This window comes from Myotis myotis, unplaced genomic scaffold (genome assembly GCF_014108235.1).
Source record: "Myotis myotis isolate mMyoMyo1 unplaced genomic scaffold, mMyoMyo1.p scaffold_m19_p_4, whole genome shotgun sequence".
Classification (NCBI taxonomy): domain Eukaryota; kingdom Metazoa; phylum Chordata; class Mammalia; order Chiroptera; family Vespertilionidae; genus Myotis; species Myotis myotis.
Window position 1 is genome coordinate 11,822,331 of NW_023416346.1, and position 26,404 is coordinate 11,848,734.

At 53.3% G+C, this 26,404-nt stretch overlaps 3 protein-coding genes and 1 non-coding gene across 8 annotated transcripts; 1 reads left to right on the forward strand and 3 right to left on the reverse strand.

Annotated features, from left to right (window-relative positions):
- Positions 1–446: 446 nt before the first annotated feature.
- TAZ (tafazzin) lies at positions 447–9,660 on the reverse strand. Of its 2 annotated transcripts, XM_036305616.1 has the most exons (11): positions 9,199–9,660; positions 8,987–9,115; positions 8,577–8,726; positions 7,501–7,546; positions 7,166–7,251; positions 3,198–3,278; positions 3,067–3,108; positions 2,798–2,860; positions 2,596–2,648; positions 1,384–1,461; positions 447–1,266 (listed from the first exon to the last, which is right to left on the reverse strand). In XM_036305616.1, exons 1-11 carry the CDS (start codon positions 9,305–9,307, stop codon positions 1,165–1,167), a joined length of 939 nt encoding a protein of 312 aa, XP_036161509.1. In that variant the 5' UTR covers positions 9,308–9,660; the 3' UTR covers positions 447–1,164. The 2 variants fall into 2 exon arrangements, with proteins under 2 accessions (XP_036161509.1, XP_036161510.1); XM_036305617.1 differs by lacking the exon at positions 8,577–8,726 and having other exon boundaries at positions 9,199–9,655.
- Positions 9,661–10,903: 1,243 nt separating this feature from the next.
- DNASE1L1 (deoxyribonuclease 1 like 1) lies at positions 10,904–18,823 on the forward strand. 2 transcript variants are annotated; one of them, XM_036305685.1, is made up of 8 exons: positions 10,904–11,054; positions 13,305–13,532; positions 14,338–14,426; positions 14,508–14,594; positions 17,059–17,159; positions 17,304–17,416; positions 17,740–17,988; positions 18,060–18,823. In XM_036305685.1, exons 2-8 carry the CDS (start codon positions 13,404–13,406, stop codon positions 18,219–18,221), a joined length of 930 nt encoding a protein of 309 aa, XP_036161578.1. In that variant the 5' UTR covers positions 10,904–11,054; positions 13,305–13,403; the 3' UTR covers positions 18,222–18,823. The 2 variants fall into 2 exon arrangements, with proteins under 2 accessions (XP_036161578.1, XP_036161576.1); XM_036305683.1 differs by having other exon boundaries at positions 10,923–11,080.
- A 3,872-nt stretch (positions 18,824–22,695) lies between these two features.
- On the reverse strand, positions 22,696–25,103 carry RPL10 (ribosomal protein L10). 3 transcript variants are annotated; one of them, XM_036305510.1, is made up of 6 exons: positions 24,946–25,103; positions 24,064–24,122; positions 23,864–23,971; positions 23,550–23,688; positions 22,989–23,151; positions 22,696–22,904 (listed from the first exon to the last, which is right to left on the reverse strand). In XM_036305510.1, exons 1-6 carry the CDS (start codon positions 24,966–24,968, stop codon positions 22,752–22,754), a joined length of 645 nt encoding a protein of 214 aa, XP_036161403.1. In that variant the 5' UTR covers positions 24,969–25,103; the 3' UTR covers positions 22,696–22,751. The 3 variants fall into 3 exon arrangements, with proteins under 3 accessions (XP_036161403.1, XP_036161404.1, XP_036161405.1); XM_036305511.1 differs by lacking the exon at positions 24,064–24,122 and having other exon boundaries at positions 24,946–25,086; XM_036305512.1 differs by lacking the exon at positions 22,696–22,904 and having other exon boundaries at positions 23,032–23,140.
- LOC118654848 lies at positions 23,199–23,334 on the reverse strand. The gene has a single exon (XR_004967106.1). It is a non-coding gene; the product is annotated as a small nucleolar RNA SNORA70 (small nucleolar RNA).
- Positions 25,104–26,404: the final 1,301 nt, after the last annotated feature.

The following is a 26,404-nucleotide window of genomic DNA, read 5'->3' on the forward strand; positions in this document are numbered from 1 at the left end:
TCCTGGTTCTTAGGTTGATGCTCAACCACTGAGCCATGCCGGCCAGGCCCCTTCCCACAACTCAACACAGCACATACTGCTCATGGAGGCCCGCTGGGCCCTTCAGCAGACTCCTCCTTCCTGGGCAGCAGAGGGAGAGGATTGAACTGCTCCTTGCTTCTCCCTACTTTGCTAGTTTTGGGTTTTGAAGCAACTCCCTCAGGCTTGCTCTGCCTCCTTTGCAAAAGATTAATTCCTACTTCCACAAGGTTGTCATGGGGATGACTGAAGTCAATGGCTGGTGCACACCGAGAGCTCGGCGCCATCTGTTCCTGTGATCTGGCTGCGCCCAGGGCTCTGAGGGTCCATTAATGATGAGAGAGAATCACTGATGGTCTGCCTCCTGCAAGCCCCCTTCCTGCCCAGCGGGTGACCTCCCATCGTCACCCGAATAGAGAGGCCAGAGATAAAACAGCACGACACAGATACTTTATTCTTTATAAAACATAGAAACCCAGCCTCAGGGGGCTTGAGTGATGTCAGGGACACAGAAAGGAAGGGGTTGGTGGGCCCCAGCATGGGACGACTGGCCAGGTCTGAGGCCCTTGCTGCAGGCCCCACTTGTGGCAAAGGGCTGCTCTCCTGCCTACAGTGGGGGGTGGGGGGTGGGGGTGGCTGCCCAAGGCTCCCAGGCCTATTGGAAGCCTGGGCAGAAGGAAGCACTGGCCAAAGACCGTCCCTGATGAGGTGGTGAGCAACTCGAGGCCAATGGCCTTGTGGGCCCCTCCCTAAGCCCGTCTAGTCACCCATCCCCCCTTCAACTGCTCTCCCTCCAGACACCAGCCCTGGGAGAGGACACATGGAGGCAGGAAGGAGGCCACTGCCTACATTTTTCCCTCCCTTGGTGGCCAAGTGACCCTTTTCAACTGCAAAACCACAGATGAGCTGGAATGCTCATTAACTAGGGGAGGGCACCCTTTAAGGGTGATGAAGACTCTGTCTAAAAACTCCATCTGAGCTCAAAGCATCAGTCCCGCCCAGCCCAGCCATGTGCAGGGGCGAGAACCCAAGGCAGCACAGGGAACCTGGTAGCTGGGGACCAGGTCCCGGGGCTGCCTCTTCCCCAGGCCTCAGGGGCCTCACAGGACCACGAGGCAGCCGTGCAGGGTCTGCGCAGGGCAGGGCCTATCTGTCAGGCTGCAGGTGGTTGTGGAGCTGCTCCGCCTGGGTCTTCAGGCCCTGGAATTCCTGCTGGATGAAGTCGGTCAGGGTTTTGCGCATCTCCACCTGAGGGGAAGGGCCAGGCTGAGCAGGAGCCCTCTGGGAGCTGCGCCCAGGGGCCCCAGGAGGCCGAGGAGCACCGGGAGGGGCGAAGGACAGCCAGGGGCAGGCTGGGAAACTCACCGTGGATTTATTCTCCGCACGGAGCCGCTCGAGCACAGGCAGGACGCTGAAGGGCTTGCCTATCAGCACAGTGATTTTCTGCAGGGACACCGGCCACAGGGTGATGAGAATAAGGGGAGTGCCCACAGCCCCAGCCCAACTGCCCTGGGGGACCAGAAGTAGAATCCTGCCCCTGACTTGCTAGGTGCTCCCTCTGGCCACCCTCCCTTTTAATTTTTATTTATTTTAAATTATATTTCAATTGATTTCAATGAGGAAGGGAGGGAGAGAGAGAGAGAAACATCAATGATGAGAGAATCATGAATCAGCTACTTCCTTCATGCCCCCAACTGGGGATCGAGCCCACAACCCGGGCATGTGCCCAGACTAGGAATGGAACCGTGACCTCCTGGTTCATAGGTCAAAGCTCAACCACTGAACCACGCTGGCCAGGCCTCTCCCTCTTTAGAATGGGGCTCAATGGCTTGCAAAGAGCCATCTCAGTCCTAGAGTCCATGCTCTAGAGTCCTGTCCTGTCCTAACCTCAGGGACCACCCCTGCCACAGCCTGATTTCATTTGCTCTCCTTCTCTGGGGCTTGGTGCCCCAGAGCAGTGGTCGGCATACCACGGCTCGCGAGCCACATGCAGCTCTTTGCCCCCTTGAGTGTGGCTCTTCCACAAAATACCACGTGTGGGCACGCACGTACAGTGCAATTGAAACTTCGTGGCCCATGCACAGAAGTCGGTTTTCAGCCTGGACAAGTCTATTTTGAAGAAGTGGCGTTAGAAGAAGTGGGGGGTGTTGGTTGGTCGGGCGACGGGAGATGCGGCGCAGGGGAGGTGCGCGGGATTCATGCACGAGTTGAGGATGGGAGAGTTGGAAGGGGTCAATCTCAGCGAATGTACCTCAATCAGATTGAGGACGTTTTTAGCAAAAGCCAGCTTAGGAGTACCCTAATAAGTTAATAACAATGTACCTACCTATATAGTTTAAGTTTAAAAAATTGGCTCTCAAAAGAAATTTCAGTCGTTGTACTGTTGATATTTGGCTCTGTTGACTAATGAGTTTGCTGACCACTGCCCTAGAGGAAGGCCCTGTCAGTGTCCCACTTGGACCCCTGCCTCAGCCTCAAGCTCAGCTCCTCCTGAACCTGGCTCCCGGGATGCTGAGTGGCAGCCAAGGGGCAAGTGGCAGGTAGGCAGACAGACAAAGACCAGCAGCCCCTACCTACCTGTCCGATGCGGGGAACATATGGCGGTTTGTTAGGAAGGACATCATTCATTCCTGCAGCACGGGGAACAGAAGGTTGGAAGCAGGCAGGGGTGCAGCGGGGCGGCCCCAGCCCTCAGCCTGGCCACCCTCTCCCTAGCCCCGAAGGAAGCCCCTCTCCCTGCCTCCAGCCCGACCGCAGGCCTGCCCAGAGGGAGGCTTACCCACATGCCACAGCGGCAGGATGATGGGGTCGAGATGACACTCGGCGATCAGGCGCCCGATTCCTGCCCGCAGGGAGGTAGAAACGTTGGGCGAAGCAGCGCTTCAGGGCTGGCCTGCAGTAGGGGCCACCCTGCCTGCCCCCAGTTCACACCGGCTCCCCTGGGCCAGCCCTTGTCTCAGTGCCTGGCCCCTGGCTGCTGCTACCAACACGTTCAGCTGCCCCATGTACCATGGTCCACCAGGGCCCCAGAGGGCCAGCAGCCCTTACCCCACTTGAAGCGCAGGAACTCGGAGCTCATGTTCACTTTTCCTGGGAGGGGCGAGACAGAGGGGAGGCTTTGGAGGGGGCGGGTCTCACCCGTATCCTTGGGAGCGTTGCCACCAGCCAGCCCCACTGACCTTCTGGGAAGATGTGCACCCAATCCCCGTGGTTGAGCTTCTCCAAAATGAAGTCCATTCCCTTCTGGTAAACACCGTCTCCTGCCGAGAAAAGGCCTCTCCCCATCAGTCCCCATTCTCCTGGGCCTCTCCTTCCCCCTCCCGCAGAACAGAACGAAGCGGCAGCTCAGGACGGTCCTCTTCCTCCCTGCACAGTCCACACAGACACCCTCCAAGGACTGTCTCTCCCAAGCCCGCTCAGTCCCGGCTGCACCACTTCTCGGCCCTCAACGTCCTTTGTTCAACAATCTCCTCTAGCCCGGCTGCCGGGGTTCAGTGGTTGAGCATCAGCCTGGGAACCAGGAGGTCGCGGTTCGATTCCGTGGTCCTGGTTGTGGGCGCAGTCCCCAGTGTGGGGTGTGCAGGAAGCAGCCAATCAGTGATTCTCTCTCATCGTTGATGTTTCAATCTCTTTCTCCCTCTCCCTTCCTCTCTGAAGTCAATATAAATGTATTTTAAAAATAATTGAAAAAACAATGCTATGCTTCGGGTGCAACACTTCATAATGTTTAGCTTTCGCAAATGGTCTTTCTACTCACTTGTAGAGCTTTGCAAGATCACTCCGATACTTCATGCATATCACAAGGCCTACACTTGGGGGTGGGGGAAGGATTTTTTTCGGAACACAAAAGCAAAGTATGCCAGATAGTTCCTTTGCTTCAACATGTTTTATCTTTGCTGTCCATCAAATGCGTTTGCTAAAAGGCTTGTCCCTGCCCACTTTCTCTCACTGAAGGTGCTTAGGATTAAGATTTTGCTTTCTGGGTTTTAGGGGGTTTTTTTGCTTTCTGATTTTAACTGTGCAATAAATCTTAGATGCAGGTCAAAGAGACAGGGAGTGGGCACAGGCTGCTTCTGCCTGAGGTTGCAGAGTGAGGAAGCTGAGACTCAGGGATGGGGTATAAGAGCAGAGTCCTAATCTCAGAGCAGGGCGCGATAAACAGCTTCATGGCCACCAGCCATGACACGGTAGCTTCTGCTTGTGTTTTAGGGAAAAGAGGCAGCTTCCCAAAGCAGCCAAATGAGAAAGCATTATAGGCCCTGTCTCTGGGGAGTAAGCCATTTGCAGATTTGGAGGCCTGGGTGCTGCAGCTTTTCACTTATTTGAGGTATTTTATTGGACTTTACCATGCTTTACTTTGACCAACCAGAAATAATTTAAAAAAACTACCCCTTGCCCTGGCTGGTTTGGCTCAGTGGATAGAGCGTCAGCCTATGGACTGAAGGGTCTCGGGTTTGATTCCAGTCAAGGGCGGGCTTGAGCCCCAGCATGGGGCATGCAGGAAGCAGCCGATCAATGATTCTCTCTCATCATTGATGTTTCTCTCTCTCTCCCTCTCCCTTCCTCTATGAAATCAATAAAAATATTTTTTTAAAAACTCCCCCTTGACACCAATACCTTTTGGTTACTTCTTTTTTTTTTAATATATTTTATTGATTTTTTACAGAGAAGAAGGGAGAGGGATAGAGAGTTAGAAACATCGATGAGAGAGAAACATCGATCAGCTGCCTCCTGCACACCTCCCACTGGGGATGTGCCCGCAACCTAGGTACATGCCCTTGACCGGAATCAAACCTGGGACCCTTCAGTCCGCAGGCTGACGCTCTATCCACTGAGCTAAACTGGTTTTGGCAGGTTACTTCTTTTTTTTAAAAAAAGTTTTTATTGATTTTCTAAAATGTTTATTTTTTTATTGTTTTTAAAAATATTTTTTATTGATTTCAGAGAGGAAGGGAGAGGGAGATAGAAACATCAATGATGAGAGAGAACCATTGATCAGCTGCCTCCTGTACACCCCACACTGAGGACTGAGCCCACAACCCATGCATGTGCCCTTGGCCAGGAATCAAACCGTGACCTCTGGGATTGTAGGTTGTTGCTCAACCACTGAGCCACTCCAGCCAGACTATATTTATTGATTTTTAGAGAGAGAGGAAGGGAGAGGGAGAGATAGAAACATCAATGAGAAAAAAACATCATCCATTGGCTGCCTCCTGCATGCCCACCTACTGGGGATCAAGCCTGCAGCCAGGGCATGTGCCCCAACCGGGAATCAAACCAGTGACTGCTTGGTTCATGGGTTGATGCTCAACCACTGGGCCACACTAGCTGGGCCTTTTCTAATTTAAATCTTCACCCAAGGATACATTTTTATTGATTTTATTTTTTTAATTTTTTAAAAATAAATTTTTATTGATTGCAGAGAGGAAGGAAGAGGGAGAGAGAGAAGCATCAATGATGAGAGAGAATCATTGATCGGCTGCCTCCTGCACGCCCCCCACTGGGAATCAATGCCACAACCCGGGCATGTGCCCTTGACCGACATCGAACCTGGGACACTTCAGTCCACAGGCCGACGCTCTATCCACTGAACCAAACCAAGAGAGAGGAAGGGAGAGAAACATCAATATGAGAGAGAAACATCGATTGACTGCCTTCTGCAATGACCAGGGTTCGAACCCGCAACCTAGGTATGTGCCCTGACTGGGCATCGAACCTGCAACCTTTTGGTGTATGGGATGACGCTCCAACTACCTGAGCCACCTGGCCAGGGCCACTGATTACTTCTTCCTCTTTCTGCCTCACCACCAACCTCTGGAAGGAGTGGCCACTCCTACTGTCTTCCTTCCCTTCCCCTCCCCAGCCCCCAGAAGCTCCTGTGGCTTTGCTTACTTCCTCTCTGGCCATTGCTTCCTGCTGCCTTGGAGATTGTCTGTCCTTCTGTGCTCTGAGGTGCTGTCCTGGGCCCCTTTCCCTCTGCAATCTCGTCTCTGTTTATGAGTTTGTGGTTGAGTCCCCAGTATCTTTATTCCCAACTGTTCTTTTTTTAAAAAATGTATATATTTTTATTGGTTTCAGAGAGGAAGGGAGAGGGAGAGAGAAACATCAATGATGAGAGAGAATCATTGATTGGCTGCCTCCTGCACACCCCCGACTAGGAATTGAGCCCACAACCTGGGCATGTGCCCTGACCAGGAATCCAACTGTGACCTCCTGGTTCATAGGTCGACGCTCAACTACTGAGCCAGGCCAACTGGGCTACAACCTGCATTTCCTACCCTTATCGACAACCTCTCTAGTGCCTGCCACGTGCGTCTAGAATGCTTTTCCTTTCACATTCGGTTGGGAAATATTCTATTTCCCCAGAGAAAAGAGCAACCTGGATTTGAATCCTGGCTTTGCCACCTCTCGCCCAATGACCTTGGGCCAGCAGCTTAATCCTTCCTTATGTGGAGAATGGGTACCAGAATGGCCCCTACCTCCTGAGGCTCTTCAGAGGTGCCGAGTAGTCATTCAATGTTACACACTTCCCTCCACAAGCAAGTGTGTTTTCCCGGCAGCCTGCAGCACAAGCCACCAGCACCGCAGATAACACACTGCCACCAGTGACTTCTTTTGTTTGTTTGTTAATCCTCACCTGAGGATATTTTCCCATTGATTTTTAGAGAGAGTGGAAGGGAGGGGGAGAGACACGGAGAGAGAAACATCAGTGTGAGAGAGACACATTGATTGGTTGCCTCCCACACGTGCCCCAACCAGGGCTGAGGATCGAGCCTGCAACCGAGTTACCTGCCCTTGACAGGAATTGAACTCAGGACCCTTCAGTCCGTCGTCCTATGCTCTATCCACTGAGCTAAACCGACCAGGGAATGCCTCCTTAACTTCTAATGCCAGAGCCCCAGGTTTGTACAATCCTCAGGCAGGTACAGAGGAGCCAGCACTCCTCTAGCAATGGAGCTGGGCCTCAGGCTAATGGGCAGCGCTCGCTGGCTCCCTGGCCCCCTTCTCCCAGGCTGCCTGTCCCACCTGCGTCCCTCCACCTCCAGTGTTGCCAAGCCAGATGCACAGGCCACCAGGCTCCCTGCTCCAAGCCCAAGCCAGAGAAACCTGCACCGGCCCACCAGCCCCTCCCGGGGGAGTAACTCACCTCGGCAAACAGGCACGCACTTGCCCAGGCTGAAAAAGTGAGAATGCAGCTCCTTGGTGAAACAGATGTCTGCAGCTGCGGGGGTCCTGGAGTGGGGACAGCCACAGTCATGCCCGCCTCCTCTGCGCCCTGCTTCTCCACCCTGCCCCCCCCCAGCGTGACGCTTGGCACCGTCAGCGATGTGAAATGTAGGCACAGAGGACCTGCAGCGCCCCACCCCATGCCCTGCCTGGGCTGCTGGATGCCGCCTCCTGGTCAGAGCAGGAGGAAGGCAAATCTGGGCAGAGACGGGTGAGTCCTGCCGGGCCCATTGGGAGGGGCTCATTCCTCCTCACCAACGCATCAACTTCAGGTTCCAGATGTGGCGGAGTTTCAGGATCCCTGGAGAAGAGGAAAGCTTTCATGCCTCAACTTACCTTGTTCCCGGGGAGCACCTTTTTCTGTCACCCCACTTCAGGGAATGAGGGACAAGGGTAGCAGCACTACCATTTCCCAGTGGCCCAAAGTGGCATCTTCTGGACCCTTGGACCGGACCCCCAAGTTCTTGCTGGCTCCTTGCTCTGCCCCACTCCCCATGTTTTATTAGTCACCATGTCTGGTCTGCCTACTTCCCCAATATATTTTGATGCTGCCTATTCTATATCTCTCTCTCCAGTTTCACCACTACCACCTTAGTCCAGGCTACTGGAATGCTCTCCAGCAGTCGCCAACCTTCCTGCCCAGCTGGAGTGTCTCAGGGGTTGAGCGTCAACTGTGAACCAGAAGGTCATGGTTTGATTCCCAGTCAAGGGCACATGCCCCGGTTGCAGGCTCAGTCCCTGTGTGGGATGTTAAGGAGACAGCCGACTGATGATTCTCTCTCATCATTGATGTTTCTATCTCTCTCTTCCTCTCTGAAATAAATTCAAATATATGTAATTTTTAAAAGCCTCCTGGGATCTGGTGGTGGCACTCACAGACCATTCTCTGCCCAGCAGCCAGGATGAGTTCTGAAAGGCTGATTTTACCAGGTGGTTGCCCCTGAGCAGTGGTCAGCAAACTCATTAGTCAACAGAGCCAAATATCAACAGTACTTCTTCAAAATAGACTCGCCCAGGCTGAAAGCCAACTTCTGCGCATGGGCCATGAAGTTTCAATCGCAGTGTACGTGCGCGCCCGCACGTGGTATTTTGTGGAAGAGCCACACTCAAGGGGCCAAAGAGCCGCATGTGGCTCACGAGCCGCAGTTTGCTGACCATGGCCCCTGAGCTGTAGGAGAGTCTAACCTGCATTCAGCAGTGAAAGCTCTGGACACCCCCGCACCCAGCCATCCAGGTTATTGCAGCCAAGCAAGTCCCTGTGAAGTCAGTAGGGCAGGAACTTGTAGGTGGGGAACTGGGCTCCCAAATAAGGTTGGCTGAAGGGTACAAACCCAGCCTGGGGCAAACCTGGAACCAGGATACAGGTCTCTCGGATCTCTCAGCCCCTAACCCAGAGTTTCCTTGACGGGTCCTCGGATTTGTTCCCAAGACTCCAAGACTCTGTGGGACCTTCCACGATTTAGAAAACAGGTTCCACAGGCCTGCTGCAACAGAGTAAATGGTCAGACCTTGCCCTGTGGCCATTTCCTCGCTTCCTCCTTCCCTCCAAACTTCTGAGGCCCTCTCCAAATCACCTTCCCTGAGAGGATGCTGGAGGGGTCACACTGGGGCTGGATGCCCCGGAAACAGTAGTCCCAGAGCTCTGAAGAGCCCAGTGGCAAGTGAGTTTGTTCTGCTTCTGTTTGGCCCTTTCCGGGGTTCTCTCCCTGCCTCCCTGCGCCCAGCACACTGGCCCGTGTACCCCAGAGATGAGGGTCATCCATGCAGGACTGGTGATTGGAGACCGTGATGAGGGGCGTGGCTGGGCCGCGGTTCTCGATGAGCTCATACAGCACTTCCTTGTTGTGGACGGTGAGGCGGTTCATGCACTCTGGTGGGGACAGAAAGAGCGTGGGGGTCTTGGCCTCCTTCTCCCCTGAGGCCCAGGGCTCCCCCCAAGCCAAGCCCACTCACTGGTCCAGAAGCAGCTGTAGGTGCCCACCAGGCCCATGACGACGCTGCTGGCCAGGGTCCAGGCGACCGGCGGCACGGCGGGGAAAGGCCATTTCACATGGAGGGGCATCCCTCCCGCCCCACAGCTCCCGGCGGCCCGGCACTTCCCCTGCTACGGGGCAGCTGGTGGCGTGTCCTCAATCGCCCCACAGCCGGGTCCCTAACAGGCCGACGCCAACAACGCGCGCCGCGGCGCAGCGCGACAGGGGACTCGAACAAGGTCACCTCGCGGGGCGGGCCAGAGGCCGCCCGGCCCCCCCTCGCCACCGACCAGCCCACCGTGATCAGGAGTCGGGGATCGCGGTGAGGAACGACAGGAGTCGGAGCTGAGAACCGCGCGCCCCACGCCCACCCGGGGAAAAGCGAGCCGGTCCAGGCCCCACGTTCCACCGCCGCCTGTCGCAAACGCGCCCGGGCTGCTTGACGGCAGCGGGGCACCTCCCCCGACCCCGCCCGGCCCAGCGCAGCCTCAGTGCCTGGCGCCCGCCTGCTGCGAGGCCCTTTTGTCTCAATTTGTCCCCAGAAAAATCGTGGGTTGCACAGCGGGATTACCTGACACCACTCAAATTCGGGGCTAGCAGAGCACTTCTACTTTAGTATCCCCCCCCCTTTATTTCTTTTTATTTATTTTTTTTGTCTAAATGTCTCCTTTTTCCCCAATTGACCCCCTCCCCCAGCTCTTACCAGCCCGGGCAAGCCCCCACCTCCCCAGTGTCTGTGTCCATTGCCCCCCCCCCTTTATTTTTATTGAGGTAGAATTCATACAACATAAAATTAAACCATTTATGGTATTTTATAATATTTAAAATTGTGTATTCTATGTATACAACATACACGTTGTTACATATGTGCTCCTACATAATTACAGTATTACAGATACTTGTATACATGTATCTGATATATAATGTAACATGTGATGTAACATTTATGTAGCAATATATACATAGCATATCACTTGATACATTTGCAGTGTTGTCAACCACCATGTCTAACTAGTTCCAAAACATGTTCATCGCCCCCAAAGCCCTGTACCCCTCAAGAGGTCTCTCTTTTATTTTAAATCATGCTTTTTTTTTATTTAAAATTTTTTTGCCAACCTGCCCATCACCACCCCTAATCCTGGCAACGGCGACACTATCCTGATGACCGCTCCACAACCAGCCAATGCAGACCCACCTCCTACCCTAGACGTCGCGACCGAGTCCCCCAGTTGTCCCAACAGAGACAGTGCCGGCCCCCACGCGATACTGAGCTGCCAGCTCTCGAATCCCCTTCTCCCAGGGACAGTTCTCAGTCCGCTCTGAGCAGCCACAGTGGACCCGGGCGTAGGACGTGGAGAGAAAGCTCTTGCGCCCTTACGTCGAGCATGAGCTCCAGCCTTTGCATCTTCCCTCCCCAGATGCTGCCTGGGAAAGTCCAGAGGCTGAGCGCCGGGCCTGGGAGAATGCAAAGGGGTTTGCACTCAGGCGCCAGCTGTTCGCCGCTCTCAGCACAGGCAACCATTCTTTAACCAGCTGCTGCCGCTTGATCTCTGTGACTCACAGGTCTGACATCTGCCTGCAGCCCGGGGCCTCCGCCCCCCCCCCGCTCGGTCCCACGCCCGCAGCTGGAAGGCGGGGCCTGGTGGGAAAGTGGGCGGGCTGGTCCGCTGTCCGCAGGGGAGGCGCCTGCCCTACTTGCTGGGCGGGGCAGGGACCAGGCAGGCCGGGGCCTGGATGAGTGGGGTGGAACCGCATCCTGTTCCTCTTCTCTCCGGTCCCCGTCAGGCAGCTGCTGCGATTCCGTGGGGTGTCTCGATCCACTTACAGCCGAGGCAGGTGTGTAGACAAGCTGGTCTGCGCAGGTATGGAAGCCCTTTGGGCAGAGGGAGGGACAAAGTTGCCACCCACCTTAGAGGTGGGGGTAGTGAGAGGGGAAGGGAACCCCAAGGCTAGGGCCAAGGCCAAGTGTTGGGAGCCCAGGCTGGGCTTTGGGCTGAGGCCAGGTACAGTCACTCTGGTTCTTCTTGTCCTGGACCCTCCGGGGGGCCCCTAGCCCTGGAGCCTCCAAGCTGCCCTTGCCAGCCCAGGGCTGCCTAACACACACATCCATCCCAAAATAGGCACCAGGGCGGGAGACCCAAACTAGCATGAGTGACAGAGCAGGTGACAAGGGAGGAACAGGCACCATGCCCAGCCAGGAGAGCGCAGATATGCAGAGAAGCCATGAGAGATGAACAGACAAGAGAGGCCAAGAACAACAGAGGCAGGAAGAGCCTGAGAGAGGCAGAAAGTGAGCCCCAGGAGAAGGGTGACAAGATGACAGAGGAGAGCAGGCAGACAGAAGTAGAGGGACTTATGATGTCACTGAATGAGAGCCACATGGACAGGGTGGATCAAGGAGCTGAACCCGAAAGAGCAAAGTCTGGGTGAGTCTAGGACAAAAATAAACGGAGACCCACAGGAAGAAGAGGGCTCCAGCTGATAAGACGAACAAGAGGGGCTCACCAATGATGTGGGGCATGGGAAAGGGGCCATCACACACTGCAGTGGGGTGATTTGGTGGGGTGATTGGTGTATCTGAGATCATTTAATTTTATGTTTAATATGTTCTTATTGATTTCAGAGAGGAAGGGAGAGGGAGAGATAGAAACATCAATGATGAGAGAGAATCATGGATTGGCTGCCTCCTGCACACCCCATGCTGGGGATAGAGCCCACAACCCGGGCATGTGCGCTTGACTGGAATTGAACCTGGGACCATTCAGTCCGCAGGCCGACGCTTTATCCACTGAGCCAAACCGGCTTGGGCATAGCTGAATGAACAGAAAGCAGAAGCTCATGAGAACCTAACCGTCACTTTTTTAAAAATATATTTTATTGATTTTTTACAGAGAGGAAGGGAGAAGGATAGAGAGTTTGAAACATCGATGAGAGAGAAACATCAATCAGCTGCCTCCTGCACAGCCCCTACTGAGGATGTGCCCGCAACCAAGGTACATGCCCTTGACCGGAATCGAACCTGGGACCCTTCAGTCCACAGGCCGACGCTCTATCCATGGAGCCAAACCGGTTAGGGTGTAACCGTCATTTTAAAAATCAATTTCTAATGCTTTTATGAATTATAATAAAGGTAACTATATACTTAAAAAAAATCTCAGAAGTGGAGAGGGAGAGATTTGTGAAGATGGCCCTCGTACTGGTGGTGAAAAGCTGGGGTCAACCAGCTGCTGGGACTGGAAGCTGGTGCCGACAGCAGGGCACTTCCTCAACTAATTAAACAGAGCTCCCATAAGGCTCAGCAATTCCACTTCTGGGTACAGGCCCAAAAGAACTGAAAGGAGGAACCTGAAAGATATTTGTATTCCCATGTTTGTAGCAGCATCGCTCACAGTAGCCAAAAGATGGTCGCAACCCACGTGTCCGTTCATAGAGGAATGGGTGGGCAACACGTGGTCGGTCCGTACAGTGGAATATAGCCTGAACCAGGAAGGAGATTTTGTCTGCCGCCACACCATCCTGAACACGCCTGACCTTCTGATCTGGCCTGACCTTCTAAGCTAAGCAGGGTCAGGCCTGGTTAGTAGTTGGATAGGAGAATACCGGGTGCTGTGGGCTTAAAAAAACAGAACAGGAGGGAAATTTTGACACCCATTACAACATGGATGAGCCTTGAGAACATTATACTATGTGAAAGAAGCCGGACACAAAAGGACAATGATTTCATTCTGTGAGGTCCCTGGGGTAGGGAAGCTCATAGAGGCAGAAAGTAGGGTGGCTGGGGCCAGGGCTCTGGAGGGGAAATGGGGGGTTAGTGTTTAATGTGGACAGAGTTTCTGTTTAGAAGATGAAAAAGTTCTGGGGATGGAGGGTGGTGATCGTTGCACAATGTGGGTGTATTTGACGCCACTAAACTGGTTAAGATGCTCAATTCCATGCTGTGTGTATTTTGTCACCATTAAGAGCATGAGGCTGAGCCATATGTGCCCACATCAGGTGTCCACAGGGAGAAGAGGCAGGAATCGTCCAGGCTGGCAGCTCTGGGGGCTGGTGCTGGGCAGCAGGCTGAGCATCCCTTTCTCTGTCCAGAACCCCAGGTCCTCCTGAAACCACAAGCAGGCCCAGCTAGGACTCCACCCTGGGGCGGCCTGGATTCCTGCAGAGGATCCCAGCAGCCCAAACACAGCCATGCGCTGCCCAGCTGTGCTCCTGCTCCTGGTGGGCGTGGCCCAGGCCTTTCGCATCTGTGCCTTCAACGCCCAGAGGCTGACGCTTAGCAAGGTGGCCAGGGAGGACGTGTTGGACCCTTTAGTTCGGGTAAGTTCATCACTGTAGGGAAGCTGCACTCCTGAGGACCAGGAGCCAAAGCCCCCACCCAGCCCTACCTGACCTGGGGCATGTCCCAGAGAAGGAGACATCGAGAAAGCCTGGCTGGCGTGGCTCCGTGGTTGAGCGTCGACCTATGAACCAGGAGGTCCAATTCGATTCCCGGTCAGGGCACATGCCCCGGTTCCGGGCTCGATCCCTGGTGGAGGTCACACAGGAGGCAGCCGATCAATGATTCTCTCATCATCGATTTTTCTGTCTCCCTCTCTCTTCCGCTCTGAAATCAATAAAAACATATATTTTAAAAAGGGACATCAAGAAACACAGGTGCAGAGACATGGAGCACATTCCTCCCGTCACTGGCCTGCGCCTCTTCCTCTGTAAAATGGGTGCAGTGAGGGTGGCCACGGCATTCAGCTTTCTCCCAGGTCTTTTTGTTTGTTTGTGTAACATATTTTTATTGATTTCAGAGAGGAAGGGAGAGGGAGAGAGAGATAGAAGCATCCATGATGAGAGAAAATCATTGATTGGCTGCCTCCTACACACCCCACACTGGAGATCGAGCCCGCAACCAGGCATGTGCCCTGACCAGGAATCCAACCATGACCTCCTGGTTCATAGGTCAACACTCAACCATTGAGCCACCCTGGCCGGACCCACCCAAGTCTTTCCTAGGCCCACTGCTCTGTGGGCCACAGCCAGCACGCCATGCCACTTGTGCCCACATCAGTGGCCAGTGCCAGTTTCTCAGGGGCTCCTGGCACTGAGTGGGGCCGGCCTTGCTGGTGTCCTACAGATCCTGGCTCGCTGTGACATCACGGTGCTGCAGGAGCTGGTGGACTCTTCTGGCAGCGCCCTCTACCTCCTGCTCCGAGAACTCAATCGGTGAGCCGGGGCTCTGTGGGTCTAATCTGGGGCCCCCTGGAGCCTCAGGGTCCCTGACGCTGGGCTCCCCTTTCCTGGCAGATTTGATGACTCTGGGCCCTACAGCTCCCTGAGCAGCCCCTTCCTGGGGCGCAGCACATACATGGAGAAGTACGTGTACATCTACAGGTAGGCACACACGGTGGCCAGGGCGGACTTGGCACTTGGCCCGCTGTGAGATGGCTGAGTAGTCCCAGATCCCTTCCTCACAGGGCATCCTTCACCTTCTCTCACACTTCTTCTCCTGGGCCCTTTTATTCTGGGCTCTGCCTCTCCTCTAGCCTTGCCAGCTTCGGTGTTCACCTGCCTTCTCCACGCACAGATGCCAGGCCCCTCTGCCTCTCCCGTGGAAGCCACGGGGGCTCTGGGCGTGTCTTGCCCCATTTGGGAGTGGCTGGCTGCAGCTTCTGGGAAGAGGCTCAAGCAGGGCCTGTCGTGGGCCTCCAGTGGACACGGGCTCCAGAAACAGCCCTCAGATCCTGGGAGGACAGCCTCGGGGGAGCCTTTGTGGCCAGGATCGAGAGGGCAAGGGGGACTGCCAGGGAAGGAGACCTATTTTTTTTTTCTTAAATATTTCTTATATGTTTTTATTGGTTTCAGAGAGAGGAAGGGAGAGAGAGATAGAAACATCAATAATGAGAGAGAATCATTCATCGCTGCCTCCTGCACGCCCCACACTGAGGATCGAGCCCACAACCTGGGCATGTGCCCTGACCAGGAATCGAACCGTGACTTCCTGGTTCGTAGGTCGATGCTCAACCACTGAGCCACATCAGCTGAGCACCTATTTTTTTTTATATATATATGTGGAAGTATATAATGTCTAGAATTCACTCCAAAATAATGGAGGAGCCCAGCTGGCATGGCTCAGTGGTTGAGCATCGACCTATGAACCAGGAAGTCACGGTTCAATTCCCGATCAGGGCACATGCCTGGGTTGTGGGCTCTATTCCCAGTGTGGAGCATGCAGGAGGCAGCCAATCAATGATTCTCTCTCATCATTGATGTTTCTATCTCTCCCTCTCCCTTCCTCTCTGAAACCAATAAAAATATATTTTAAAAATAATAATGACGGAACAATGTCCACACAGAAATGCTTATAGCAGCATCACTCATAACACCTCAAAGTGGAAATGACCCAAGTGTCCATCAGCTGATGGCTGGACAAATAAAAGGTGGTCTCTCTCCAACAGAATATGATTCAGACATGAAATACTGGCCCATGCTCCAACATGGGTGAACCTTGGAAACGATGCTAAGGGAAAGAAGCCAGATACAGAAGATCATATATTATTTTTTTATTTTTTTAAAATATATTTCTTTATTGATTTCAGAGAGGAAGGGAGAAGGAGAGAGAGATAGAAACATCAGTGATGAGAGAGAATCATTAATTGGCTGCCTCCTGCACACCCACTACTGGGGAACGAGCCCGCAACCCAGGCATGTGCTCTTGGCCGGAATCGAACGTGGGACCCTTCAGTCCGCAGGCTGACGCTCTATACACTGAGCCAAGTCAGCTAGGGAGCATATTATTATTTTTTAAAAATATCTTTTTTTATTGATTTTAGAGAGGGGGGAAGGGAGAATGAGACAAAGAGAAACATCAATCAGTTGCCTCCTGCATGCCCCACACTGGGTATCGAGACCTAAACCCAGGCATGTGCCCTGATCAGGAATCAAACCAGCAACCTCTTGGTGCATGGGATGATGGTCAACCACTGAGCCACACTGGCCAGGGCAAGACCACATATGATTTGATTACATTCACACAGAATGTCCAGAATAGGCAAATCCAGAGATAGAAAATAGGTGAGTGGCTGCCAGCGGTTCTGGGAGAGGAGAATGGTAAGTGGATGCTAATGGATACAGTTTCTTTTTTAACAATGTTTAACAATGTTTTAAAATTGATTGTGGTGATGGTTCTACAACCTTGTGAGTGTAACAAACGCCACTGGAATTTTATGGTATGTGAATTTTTTAAAAGCTATTTTATTGGCCGAAACCAGTTTGGCTCAGTGGATAGAGCGTCGGCCTGCGGACTGAAAGGTCCCAGGTTTGATTCCAGTCAAGAGCATGTACCTGGGTTGCGGGCATGTCCCCAGTGGGAGATGTGCAGGAGGCAGCTGATCGATGTTTCTCTCTCATCCATGTTTCTAGCTCTCTATCCCTCTCCCTTCCTCTCTGTAAAAATTCAATAAAATATATATTTTTTAAAAAAAATAGATATTTTATTGATTTCAGAAAGGAAGGGAGAGGGAGAAATAGAAATATCAATCATGAGAGTCATTGATCTGCTGCCTCCTTCACACCCCCTACTGGGAATCAAGCCCGCAACCAGGAATCGGACCTGGTTCATAGGTCAACACTCAACCATTGAGCCACATGGGCCGGGCTTATGGTTTGTGAATTTTCTCTCAATAAAATTCTAGAAAAAAAGGCTAGGAAGAGGGGAAAAAGGGGCTAGGAAGACTGTGGCCATATGGAACAGAGCTGCTGGCAGAGGCCCCCTCCCTGAGTGCCAGCTCTGATGTTGGCACTTGCAAACCAGAATCAGTGATGTGGGACCACTGCTTCCCATCCCTCGGTCCCCCAGGTCACACAAGATGGAGGTCCAGGATTCCTACCTGTACAATGACAAGGACGACCTCTTTGCCCGGGAGCCCTTTGTGGCCAAGTTCACATTGCCCAGCAAGGGTAAGAGGGGAAGCAGGCTGGCCCTGCTGTGGGGCAGTGGGAAGGGGGGCTGGCTGGCTCTGCTGGGGGCTCGGTCACCCAGAGGGGGCTGCGTGTAGAAGAACCAGGAGTGGGTGGGAGCCCTCCATCCCTGGGGCCTTACAGACCTTCCCAGCTTGGTGTTGGTCCCCCTACACACCACTCCGAAGGCCGTGGAGCAGGAGCTGAACGCCCTGTATGACGTGTTTCTGGATGCCTCCCGGCGCTGGAAGAGCGAGGTAGGAGCCCTAGCCGGTTTGGCTCAGTGGATAGAGCATCAGCCTGCGGACTGAAAGGTCCCGGGTTCGATTCCAGCCAAGGGCATGTATCTTGGTTGCGGGCACATCCCCAGTAGGGAGTGTGCAGGAGGCAGCTGATCGATGTTTCTCTCTCATCGATGTTTCTAACTCTCTATCCCTCTCCCTTCCTCACTGTAAAAAATCAGTAACATTTATTTAATAATAATAAAAAAAGAAGGGCGAGGTAGGGCTGGGCAGGTTGCATGGGAGAGAGGGGGACTGGATGGCGTGGTGGCCTGACACAACTCCTGCGCCTTCTCCAGGACATAATCCTGCTGGGGGACTTCAATGCTGACTGTAATTCACTGGCCAAAAAGCGCCTGGAGGAGCTGATACTGCGGACTCAGGCCGACTTCTACTGGGCGATCGCCGATGGCGAGGACACCACGGTGCGCGCCAGCACCAACTGCGCCTATGACCGCATCGTGGTGCACGGGAAGCGCTTCCGGAGGCTGTTGCATACAGCTGCTGCCTTCAATTTCCCCCGGAGCTTCCGGCTCACCGAGGAGGAGGTAAAACGAGGCAGCGGGAATGGCCACGGGGAAGTCCCTTGACCCTGACACTGTCCTTCTGTCCACCCCAGGCTCTCAACATCAGTGACCACTACCCCGTGGAGGTGGAGCTGAGCCTCAGCCTGAGCCTGAGCCGGGCGGGGCATGGGACCCGGCCCCTCAGCCTGGCCACTCTGTTGCTGTCCCCGCTGCTGCTGCTGCTCCTGCCCCCACAGCTGGGCCTGGGGGCGTGAACCTCACCCACCCTGACGTCTGCTGCCCGCAGAGGTGATGACTGACTACACTGCCCTCAGGACTCAAACCCTAGCCTCTCCTGGCCCTCTGCCCGGCGGCCAAAGCGACTCGTGAAGGGCTTCAACTGCAGCCCAGCCTGGTCCTGCCCAGCCCTGCCCTTCCTTGCTCTGCCCAGCCCAGCCCTGCCCAGTCCTGCCCAATCCGGTCCTGCCCAGCCCTGCCCAGTCCTGCCCAATCCGGTCCTGCCCAGCCCTGCCCTATTGGACTGCAGCCCTCTGCCTTTTCTTTGGTTGGGCTTGTGTTCTTTTGCTGGGCCTGTGCCTGGCATGAGAGTGTATAAGAGGAAGGCAGGGGCCTCGAGGCTGGGGGAGGGGAAAGGGGCTTAGAAAAGGGAATCACAACATATGAAAAATTATGACAAAAAGGAAACACATACAAACTGAGAACGAAAAGCTAGATAGGAGGGACACTACACGTGTGGAACAGATCTGTCACTGGGCCACCTGTATTGTACATGGGATTCACGTGAATCAGCGTGAAGATCCCAGTAGATACAAAAATGGAGATAAGTACTTCACACACACACACACACACACACACACACACGAAAAAATGGCTGATGCACTGAAACTCGTGTGATCTAATGAAAATAGCTGCAAACACACCCAACGCCTGTGGCGAAGCCCATGAACCGCAGTCAGTCCATGTAGAGTGTGGCCCCAGGCAGAGTGGTTACTAAGGCTACGGATGCACAGAACATATATGAACCGGCTGTCATGTAATAGCTTTAACTGTAAGAAACTCTGTTTTTTTAAGCATGATGTTTGCTTTGTGAAACAGTTGTATTAAATGATGGTCACTGTGTTACATGCCCGCAAATGGGACACGCAGGTTTCCTTGGGGTGTGTTAGGACAGTCCCTCGGTGTGGGAGGGCGTGCACAGGTCACCTGCAAAGGACATGAGGTCAGAGAGGGACCTGGCTAACTCCAGAACCGCTCCATTTTCCAGAGAACAGAGGTCAGTAAAAGCAGCTAGTGCCCTGGCTGGGTAGCTCAGTTGGTTAGAGTATCATCCTACGCCAAGGTTGCGGGTTTGATCCCCGCCCGGTCAGGGCATATACAAGAATCAACCAATGATTGCATAATTAAGTGGAACAGTAAATCAAGGTTTCTCTCTCAAATCAATAAAAAATTTTAAAAACAGCCTGTTTGGTGTGGCTCAGTGGTTGAGTTTCAACCTATGAACCAGGAGGTCATGGTTTGATTCCCAGTCAGGACACAGGCCTGGGTTGTGGGCTCAATCCTCAGTAGCGGATGTGCAGGAGGCAGCCAATCAATGGTTCTCTATTACCATTGATGTTTCTATTTCTCCCTCTCCCTTCCTCTCTCTCTCTCTCAAACCAATAAAAATATATTTAAAAAAATAATAAAAACGGTAAAATCTGAGAAGTGGAGCGGGAAAAAAAAAAGCCCAGCCGGGGTGGCTCAGTGGTTGAGTGATGACCTATGAACCAGGAGGTCATGGTTTGATTCCAGATCAGAGTACATGCCCGGGTTGCGTGCTGAATTCCCAGTGTGGGCATGCAGTAGGCAGCCAATCAGCTATTCTCTCTCATCCTTGATGTTTCTCTCTCTCTTTTCCTCTCTGAAATCAATGAAAAAATATTTTTTAAAAAAAAGGAGTGGAGCAAGATATTTGTGAAGATGGCCCTCGTACTGGTGGTGAAAAGCTGGGGTCAACCAGCTGCTGGGACTGGAAGCTGGTGCCGCCGCTATGGAAGACGGCAGGGCACTTCCTCAACTAATTAAACAGAGCTCCCATAAGGCTCAGCAATTCCACTTCTGGGTACAGGCCCAAAAGAACTGAAAGGAGGAACCTGAAAGATATTTGTACTCCCATGTTTGTAGCAGCATCGCTCACAGTAGCCAAAAGATGGTCGCAACCCACGTGTCCGTTCATAGAGGAATGGGTGGGCAACACGTGGTCGGTCCGTACAGTGGAATATAGCCTGAACCAGGAAGGAGATTTTGTGTGCCGCCACACCATCCTGAACACGCCTGACCTGATCTGGCCTGACCTTCTAAGCTAAGCAGGGTCAGGCCTGGTTAGTAGTTGGATAGGAGAATACCGGGTGCTGTGGGCTTAAAAAAACAGAACAGGAGGGAAATTTTGACACCCATTACAACATGGATGAACCTTGAGAACATTATACTATGTGAAAGAAGCCGGACACAAAAGGACAATGATTTCATTCTGTGAGGTCCCTGGGGTAGGGAAGCTCATAGAGGCAGAAAGTAGGGTGGCTGGTGCCAGGGCTCTGGAGGGGAAATGGGGGGGTTAGTGTTTAATGTGGACAGAGTTTCTGTTTAGAAGATGAAAAAGTTGCCCTAACCGGTTTGGCTCAGTGGATAGAGCGTCAGCCTGCGGACTCAAGGGTCCCAGGTTTGATTCCGGTCAGGGGCATGTACCTTGGTTGCAGGCACATCCCCAGTGGGGTGTGTGCAGGAGGCAGCTGATCGATGTTTCTCTCTCATCAATGTTTCTAACTCTCTATCCCTCTCCCTTCCTCTCTGTAAAAAAATGAATAAAATGCATTTTAAAAAAAAAAAAGAAGATGAAAAAGTTCTGGGGATGGAGGGTGGTGATGGTTGCACAATGTGGGTGTATTTGACGCCACTAAACTGCTTAAGATGCTCAATTCCATGCTGTGTGTATTTTGTCACCATTAAGAGCATGAGGCCGAGCCATATGTGCCCACATCAGGTGTCCACAGGGAGAAGAGGCAGGAATCATCCAGGCTGGCAGCTCTGGGGGCTGGTGCTGGGCAGCAGGCTGAGCATCCCTTTCTCTGTCCAGAACCCCAGGTCCTCCTGAAACCATAAGCAGGCCCAGCTAGGACTCCACCCTGGGGCGACCTGGATTCCTGCCCAGCTGTGCTCCTGGCTCCTGGTTGGGGTGGCTGAGGCCTTTTGCATCTGTGCCTTCAGTGCCCAGAGGCTGACGCTTGGCAAGGTGGCCAGGGAGGACGTGATGTCTGCCTTAGTTCTGGTAGGTTTGTCACTGTAGGGAAGCTTCACTCGAGGATCTCAAGCCAAAACCCCCAGCCTTATCTGACCCGGGGGAATGTCCCAGAGAAGGGGATATCAAAAGACACGGCTGCAGAGACATGGAGCAAGTTCCTCCTGTCATTGGCCTGAGTCCCTTCCTCTGTGAAATGGGTGCAGTGTGGGTGGGGACAGCACCGTTTTCTCCCAGGTCTTTTTTTAAAAATATATTTTTTAATTGATTTCAGAGGAAGGGAGAGAACCATCAATGAGAATCATTCATCGGCTGCCTCCTGGACACCCCCACTGGGGATTAAGCCCACAACCCGGGTATGCACCCTTGACTGGAATCAAACCCAAGAGCCTCAGTCTGCAGGCCGATGCTCTACCCACTGAGCCAAACCAGCTAGGGCTCCCAGGTCTTTTCTGGTCCCATGCTCTGCAGGCCAGTCAGCACACCATGCCACTATTGCTCAGTGGCCAGTGCGTTTCTCAGGGACTCCCCCCACCCCTCCCGGGCAGCTATCACTGAGTGGGGCTGGCCTTCCTGGTGTTCTGCAGATCCTGGGTGCAGCCCCAGGGAGAGCGTTTACCAAGGATACAGATGCAGAAAATACATGAGCCAGCTCTGATGTAACAAATTGTTGCAACTGTAACAAGTTCTAAACTTAAGTATTTTGCTTTGTGACAATGTGAGGGCATGAACAGGATACAGGTCAGAGAAGGGCCTAACTCCAGAACGGTTCCATTTTCCAGAGAACAGAGTGCAGTAAAAACATAGAGCCCTGGCCAGGGAGTCCAAATGGTTAGAGCATCGTCCCACTATGCCAAGATTGTGGGTTTGATAGCTGGCCAGGGCACCAGTAAAAATCAACCAGTGAATGCTTGGATGAGTAGAGCAATCAATTGATATGCCTCTTAAAAATTCAATAAAAATTAGAACAGCTACCAAGACATTAGGGGCATTAAGTGCAAGTTTACGGCTGGGGCTGCACACTATTTGCCCAAAAGCCAGCTGTTGCCAACCCCTGTGGCACATTTCGAAGGGGGCAAACTGGAGGACCTGTTAAAACATGGCTGTGACCACCCCCAGAGGGATCCACTCTCCCCATTGCGTGACGCTACTGACGAGCAAAGATTCCATACCAGTGCAAGGGCCATCTGAAGTCACAAGTCCTTTATCAGGACCCGTGGGAAGGGCACTTTATAAAGGCAGCATTCGAGGCATTAGGACTTAACCATGACCTGAGGCTTCGAACCTACAAACCCTGGTCTAGGCAGGTGGAAGGCAATGTCCTATCTGGGCTGCTGTGCTGGGCTTATTTGTTCCCTGGCCCTGATCTGCTGTCAGCCTTTTCCCGGAGGACAAAGGACTGATCCTGGGGTTCCCAGAGGCTCCCCCACCCCCCATGAATCCAGATGCAAAGATATGGCTGAAAAATTGATTTATTGGTGGGTGTAAGGTGGGGGCAGCACTGAGACTCTCATGAGTGCAGGGCTCGCCATTTGTCCAGGGGACCACGATTAGGGATGTATTTGACCCCACAGCCATCTGGGATGAGGCGCTTCTCGGCCACCATGTCTTCAAACTCATCCGCATTAAACTTAGTAAAGCCCCACTTCTTGGAGATGTGGATCTGGGGAAAAAACAAAGAATTGAGTTTACATATTTGGGGACTGGGGGCAAGGAAAGGAGGGATCAAGGTTATGGCACTTGTTACCTTCTGGCGGCCAGGGAACTTGAACTTGGCTCTTCGTAGGGCCTCAATCACGTGCTCCTTGTTCTGCAGCTTGGTGCGGATGGACATGATGACTTGGCCAATGTGGACTCTGGCCACTGTGCCTTGGGGCTTTCCAAAGGCACCCCGCATACCTGTTTGGAGCCTAGATTGGGGACAGCATGAGTTCAGACACGAGTGTCCACCAGAAAGGGCTGTATCCAAGGTCCCTTAAGGCAACCCATACTAAGCAACGGGTTGCGTACACTACCAAGGATGCTGCTGTTTGCAGCCATTGCACACCAGGCCCCCATGGGGAACAGAGCATGGTCGGCTTAATTGGCTGCAGCGAACCCCAAAACAGACTCCACAGAATCCCTGCCAAGGTGCCCCCCGTGCTCATCTGAAAGCCCTCCAACATGCAACTGCCCACGATATCTTGCCAGCCATTAAGCTGGCTTTGCCATAGATGGATGAGTCTTTATGTGGGGCCATCTCTTTGCTCTACTACTATAATCAAGCTCAACAGAGACCTTCAAGTTATGTGAAAACCCCCCAGCTCACCTGTCAGCCCCAGCACAGGACAACATCTTATTGATGCGGATGACGTGGAAGGGGTGGAGCCGCACTCGGATGTGAAAGCCATCTTTGCCACAACTTTTCACCATGTACTTGTTGGCACAAATACGGGCAGCCTCCAGGGCTAGATGAGGGGAAGGAAGGCAGCAGAGTAAGCATGGCACAGCACTCACCATGGCTCACAATTGGGTGTTCATGACTAAGGAACGGGAACTGGTAATTCCAGTACCGTGAGCTCCGGATTTGGCTGGGGGAGCGCGTAGGAATAGGTATGATTAACCAGGAATCCTGCACCTCACCTTCGGAGGAGAGCTGCTCATATTCGTCTGACACCATGTGGCCACAGAGTGGGAACTCATCCACTTTCGCCTTTTTCCGCCCCAGGTCAAAGATGCGGATCTTGGCATCTGAAAAAATGCTTGGGTCAGTTGTATGTGGGGTGCCCTCGACAACTGAGTCAGTGCAGCCAAACCAGTTGGGGAGCTCTTCTGCGACTTACCAGGGACACCTCGGCAGAAGCGAGACTTTGGGTACGGCTTGTTCTTACAATACCGGTAACTGCGGAGGGGGAGGGGGAGAAACCCAGGTTTGCAGGGATTCACAAGTTAACTGGTCAATAGGCACTTCAGTGCTCCCTCCACGACTGAAGGAGGGGATGGCACAAGCCAATCGGTAAGCTGCCTCCATGTCTGGCGTGGCGCTAAAGCAAGACAGTCACAACTAGGTGGCCAAAAGTTATTAGAGGACAACCATGTAGGCAAAAATCTTTCTTGACCTCTTACTGGGTTTTCAATTTCTTACAAGGCCAATCCTTTGAAACAGACTCTCCCAGTTAAAAAACACCTCTCACTTCCAGACACTGTATATTTGCTGCATAAAAGTAGCACAGTTCATGCCATCCACATGGACTTCTGGGCACGTGGCATTTGGCTTCCAAGCCGCGTGAAGGATTCCGACGCCCTCTGCAGGCCACACAAGACTTGGGCTCTCAGGACACCCAGCCCGGAAATAAGGGAAAGGCACACAAAGGCCCAGAAGGCACTGAGCCTTCAAAAGGCGGCCAATTCCCAGGACAAAGGGCGGGATGCAAGGCAGACGTCGCTTCCAGCCTGAAACTGGCTCGGAAATGCAGGAAAGGGTCAACACAACACCCCAATAAAATTGTGGAAGCGCTTAAAGATCGGCATTACGTTTTAAATTAAAGAACCACATGATCTAAACGAAGACCTAAAGCGATCCGGAAGGTATAGGGGAGAACGATGGAGTCTATTCCCAAAATAGGGAAAGCTGTCTGTACTAGGGAGGCTCCACCCCACGATTGTAAGCAGTCAAATGCACTATACCTCTTCCAGCAGCCAAATTACATGGATTCAATACTCACCACCGGGCGGGGCGTCGACCCATGGCGACACCAGGATCCTCAGTGGCTGCAATGAAACAGAAAAAGTCAGAAGGCGACGACAAGGTTCGAACCACGGGAGGGAAGCGGCGAGGGCACAGCGAGAGGAGGGAACAGTCAGCACTCACCCCGCCGAAGGGAAAGAGACGCTCCCACGCCTGCGCATGCTTTATATAGGCCGCCTCTCTTCGCGCGTAGGAACCATAGAGTCCTGGCGAGGGCGGGTGGACACTCTATCAGACTTGCAGACCATAGACGTGAAGGCGCTCTGCGCCTGCGGGCAGGCAGCCGGGTACATGCGCAGGACGGGAAAGAGGCGGAGAGCGTGACCGCAGTGAGCTAGCGAATGGGGGCCAGCCACATCAGCACGGGAAAGCCCTTTCCAGCTGGCCATCTTGGGCGTAGAACTCGGCCCGAGGCTTTGTTGTAACTATGAAAAACTTCTGTTCTTGAGTTGAAAAAGGGGAAGTGCCCCCGAGTGGGGCTCACGGCGGCTGCGCGGCTGTGAGCTTGTTCTAAGGATTCACTTTGCCCGTGACACGCTCTCTGCCTCCCTCTGGGCTTCAGGGCCCGCAGGGGACGCGCCATGCTGGAGCCTCGATTTGCATTCCTTTGTCGGTAGGGAGGCCGGAGGCCGAGGCGCGCCCCCACGCCCCCACTCCCCGCCAACCTAAAAGTCCGCAGACTGTGCCGATACCGGTTGGTCTTTGCCCACCCGCGGGAAAAAGGCCGATGACGAGCCTCCACCGAAATCCAGGTTCCAGGGGACCCCGAGAGCACCGTTGGGTCCTCCCCGCCCACCCTCTTGGGGCAGAGAAAAGAGACATTGTGCTTCCGATGGAGAAGAGGAGAAAGAGGGCTGCGATCCCTTATGGCAAAGGGCGCGGTCACTCGGTCTCCCGCCCCATCTAGTCCAGGCCTCTGAGAGCAGCGTCCACCCTCCCAGGGCCCAGAATGTGCGTCTCCCCTTCTCCCCCACCCCCCAACACACACACTCCTTACCAAGCCGCACCATATTCCAATGCCGCCTGAGTGTGTCTGGGTGGCTCTCCATAAGCATGGTTTCGGCCTGGCCAGCGTGGGTCAGTGGTTGAGCATCGGCCTATGAACCAGGAGTCACAGGATCGATTCTGGTCAGGGCACATGCCTGGGTTGTGGGCTCAATACTCAGTGTGGGGCATGCAAGAGGCAGCTGATCCATGATACTTTGTCATCATTGATGTTTCTAAACTCTCTCCCTCTCCCTTCCTCTCTAAAATCAATTTTAAAAAGTAAAAATAATAAAGTATGGATTTGCCCCCCCCCGCCCCCCACTCCACCCCAGGAGCCCAGTATCCAGGGAGAGGTGGGCAGAACTGGGCCAGTCACACGGGAATGTGCTGCCTACCAGAGGTGTCTGTCCAAACTTTTGGAGATGGGGAAGGCGGGAAGTAAAGTATTC